This window comes from Cibotium barometz, chromosome 27, assembly GCF_041138505.1.
Source record: "Cibotium barometz isolate CiBa-2024 chromosome 27, ASM4113850v1, whole genome shotgun sequence".
In the NCBI taxonomy this organism is placed as follows: Eukaryota; Viridiplantae; Streptophyta; class Polypodiopsida; order Cyatheales; family Cibotiaceae; genus Cibotium; species Cibotium barometz.
In genome coordinates this window covers 32,781,493-32,785,756 of record NC_141072.1, presented here as the reverse complement: position 1 = coordinate 32,785,756, position 4,264 = coordinate 32,781,493, and the positions used below count along the sequence as shown (strand labels likewise).

At 41.7% G+C, this 4,264-nt stretch overlaps 1 protein-coding gene across 1 annotated transcript; it reads right to left on the bottom strand.

Annotated features, from left to right (window-relative positions):
• Positions 1–202: 202 nt before the first annotated feature.
• On the bottom strand, positions 203–2,303 carry LOC147623300 (large ribosomal subunit protein uL2). Its single transcript, XM_086821408.1, has 3 exons — positions 1,702–2,303; positions 604–950; positions 203–466 (listed from the first exon to the last, which is right to left on the bottom strand). Exons 1-2 carry the CDS (start codon positions 2,139–2,141, stop codon positions 605–607), a joined length of 786 nt encoding a protein of 261 aa, XP_086677534.1. The 5' UTR covers positions 2,142–2,303; the 3' UTR covers positions 203–466; position 604.
• Positions 2,304–4,264: the final 1,961 nt, after the last annotated feature.

The window sequence follows — 4,264 nt, the reverse complement described above, 5'->3', positions numbered from 1 at the left end:
CATATACAAGGAGAATCTAAAACAGCTGCAGCATGCCTCCACACACCTCAAGACAAGCCCACAAGGTGAACCCTAGGCAAGCTAATGCTACACAGAAAAGAAATAATTGGCTCAAAAAAGCTCACAGGGTAAAGCAAAAATAGATATGCCAGCATATGCACACCGGAAAATCAGTAGGCAGTAGCAAAGGAGGCATTAAACATTTTCATAAAACTAATTGATCTTAGCATTTCTTTTGCATCACAGATAAAGGCCTGTCATCGTGGCGAAAACAACTTAAGGTGATCACATTCATAAAAGCTAAATCAAATCGTTTCCATTTGTGGGACTTATAGTTGAGGTCCATGTCCAAAATTTGAGATAAATGCTCTTCTAGTGACTCCAAAACTTAAAAAGCCAGACAAGCAACGGTTAGAAGCTGCAGACTCCAGTATCCACATAGAACACCTAGACTATAAACCAGTGCCTGCAAAACAAAGAAGAACCCCTTATGCCCCCCTTTTAAAGGTCTCATTGGAACGATTTGCGAAACAAACTCGAGAGAAAAGGCCACCTTTAAACATGTGGCTGACAAGAACTGCCATCAAGGGATGCACGACACACCTTAAGCACCTTTGTCGGTCTTGGCAGCAGCCGTTGCAGCCTGTCCACGCAATCTTCCAGTTCTCCTGGCAGCAATCAAACCAACCTTCTGCCCAGGAGGAGCATCACGCCTGACTGTACTGGCGTGACCAATATGTTGATGGTTACCACCACCATGGGGGTGCTCAACAGGATTCATAGCCACACCACGTACTTTAGGCCAGCAGTTCCTCTTCACCTTGTACTTATGGTATGCATTGCCAGCCTTCAACATTGGTTTCTCTGTTCTGCCTCCACCAGCTACCTGCCCAACCATGGCGCGACAACCACTTGGTACAACTTTCTTTGCACCAGAGGGAAGCTTGATACTGCAAAGGAGTTAACAAAGGCATCAACCATACACATTTCAGCTTTGAGATCTCACTTATATGTAGAAAAAGACCATTTAATATAGGTATTTCTTGGCAATTACTTATCATGGAAGTCTTCCAGCCACATATACACGAAAGAATTGACAAACAACGTAAGAAACACATTTATGAAAATATGAGGGGGGATCCGGGGTTGTCATGTGCACAGAGTGTATCTACCATGTGCAGCACGCGCACAAGACTAGCTTCGAGGCTTCTTGCAAAATGATCCGGCGCGACAAATGCAAGTTTTTGTAACCTAGAAAAGCACTACTGCAGCCATAAGCAAATGTATTGCATTTACAAGCCAAACAACATGGATCAAACAAACGGGCTATTCTAAGCATTGGCTTCCCAAGTCAGGCGAAAAAACAAAAAGACCTCGACCAGATGTGCACTTATCAGATAGATGATCCACGGGTATGGAAATTACAAGACAAACAACATGCATCATAGAAGTTCCTATTCTAGCTAAAGATCATCAAATACAACACTTACCCTAGTGTTTACCAAACACAGATTCGCAAACAAATTCGCATCACAAACAGAAAATATATGGACTAAAAGCTAATCTATCCCTTTGCACTTGATGTTGAAATTCCGTTCTTCACAGAACACAGCAAAAAGCAGGCTTTACGACACAGATCTGTAGATCCTAGTAGGAGAAAGCTTACCAAGGAATGCAACCAAAAGCAAGATGAACTCTTACCGAGTAGTGTTGTTGTCAGGGTTGTGGCTGACAACGATGACATAGTCACCGGAAGCTCTGGCGAAAGCGCCACGGTCCCCCACGCGCTGCTCAACATTGCACACAACGGCACCCTCGGGTACAGACTTGAGGGGAAGGACATTACCAATGGAGAGCGAGGCCTTCTTGCCGCAGTAGACAAACTGGCCGGAGTACATGCCCTCGGCGGCAACGAAGCGCTCCTTCTGATGCTTAAAACGGAAGGGGTGCCGGAAGGTGACCTTGCAGAGGGGGGCGCCTCTGCCGGAGTCATGGACGATGTCGGAGACTACACCCTTAATGTAGCCATTCCGCTCAGAATAGTCGAGAGATCGGAATCGGGCAGGGCCTTTCCGCCTGTGCGTATGCGCTGTGAAAATGGAGCCCGCTCCTTTCCTCTGGCCTCTGATAACCCGCCCCATTGTTCCAGAAGCTCGAGCTCGCTGGCTATGGCGGGATTAGGGTTTTCGGGCTCTTCTCAGTGAGCCCTCCAAAAAGACCTCATGTAGCCTCTTGATGAAAGTTCCATCGCATCCAACGGCCCCGATCACTTCACCATATTTAATTTGACCTACGAGTCCTAAACCTTCGGTTAATCACGGCTCTCAAGAATCAGCCTACAAATATAAGCGCCCAAAATATTTTTCTATTAATTAATTAATTCCGGTAAATACATGGCACACACACACTCGAATGTTTTAACCTTAGCAGTTTGAAGGTTTGAACCTTAGCATTCTAGTTTCTATTTTAAGGAAAGAGTGATTTTTTGAATTTTTACGAGTAGCCTCACTCGTCGAAGGGCTCGGCACAATTTCACTCAAATGCTCAAATACAGCTCCTCCACGAAGTAGAATGTGAAAATTTTCCCACCACATCTTCATGGCCCTTTTTACATTGGCCTACGCATCTCCCTACCGTCTTCTCATCAATCTCACAACAGCCTTACCATCCAATGCCAATGTCCCGCCAAAGCTTACACTTTGGGACACGAATGATGGGTATCATAACATCAATGATCGCAACTTGAATTACATCACAAAGCCGCAAACAAATTATGAAGTGTGTTCACACCGTGTAGCAAAACTACTAACTTGTTAGCTTCATCCCAAGATGATGGGTTGGAAATAGGCACAAATCCACTCCAATTCAATAGGTTATCCAATCTCTCTCGTAGATTTCATCATCTCCTACAATCTCTCTCTCTCTCTCTCTCTCTCTCTCTCTCTCTCTCTCTCTCTCTCTCTCTCTCTCTCTCTCTCTCTCTCTCTCTCTCTCTCTCTCTCTCTCTAAACTTGAAATTTTATAAATGACCAAAATGATAATTAAAATCATGAATAAAAATTATACACAAAAAACAATACATTTGAAAACTATACGAAAATGTGGTGCCCGAAATGCTTTACATACAAAAGTCCCTATAAGTTATATAGTGGTCACCTGAATATAATAGAGTATATTGGTACCAAAATGCTTTGCATACAAAAGTCCCTATAAGCTATATAGTGGTCACCAAAAAATCTCATGAATATAATAGAGTATACTGAAATATGGTAACCAAAGTGTTTCACATATGAAGGTCATATAACCTATATAAGAGCCACCAAAAAAACGACGTAGACCCTCCTTCATTAAAAAGGCGACGTCTACGTGCTATCTTGCGCATGCTGCAATGTCTATACTAAAAACTACCACCTTTATTCTCAAATTGACCTGTACTTAGGTAAAACATAAAAACCCATTAAAAACTTTGGATTTTTGAGACAAAAGAGCTTTACAATTATACAATCATAGTATTTAACATACCCTCAATAGACAGTGTACTTTCATGGTGTATGGGTAGGCCTCAAAAAGCTTTACATATGGTCATCATTTGACCATACCCATAGCTTATCAGTCTCAGTAGTAGGCTCTCAATAGCCTAAGTAAGACACAATGATGCAATTTGGACTGCAAGGGCCTACAACCCTATGAAGATCAACCTTATAAAACCCAAGCAAAATGTATTCTCCATTGAGGAACCAATCATGTATAGAGAGTTTCAATATAAACATAGCCACATCAAAAAATGAATCTATTACAAAAAGAAGATCCCTTATACTCACTTAACCATGAGTCAAACAACACTCTCTTCTTCACAAATAACAATTAGCAACAAAAGATTATAATATGTACCCGTAGACTTGCCATCTCGAGGAGGTTAACAAACAACTAAGCACAAACAAGAGCTCTCCATCGAAGGGATCTGCGTATTTTATGAGGTAAATAACTTAAGCATTATTATTGAAAACACATAAGCTAAATGCTTAGAACTTGCACATTTGTGTACGTTCAACTTCAGTAGTAGAGTTGGTGACAAACGTAAAAGACCATGTCATCCCAATCCTATTTAAAGTACTTATGTGACAGTGTGTATGCAGAGGCTAAAGAAGAAAGCTTTATAAGCACAAAAAATTTCTCAAACTTATTCTACATCATACAGATATCCAACAAAATAGACTATCTATACTCTGGACTTGACATGTACCTAGTTTTAATACATACAACC

What these genes read in the sequence shown, in the direction of transcription:
- LOC147623300 (XM_086821408.1), bottom strand. Translation starts at nt 2,141, where the DNA reads ATGGGGCGGGTTATCAGAGGCCAGAGGAAAGGAGCGGGCTCCATTTTC. An exon ending in CCTGACAACAACACTACTCG is followed by an intron (nt 951 to 1,701) that starts GTAAGAGTTCAT and finishes ACTCCTTTGCAG; the next exon opens with TATCAAGCTTCCCTCTGGTG.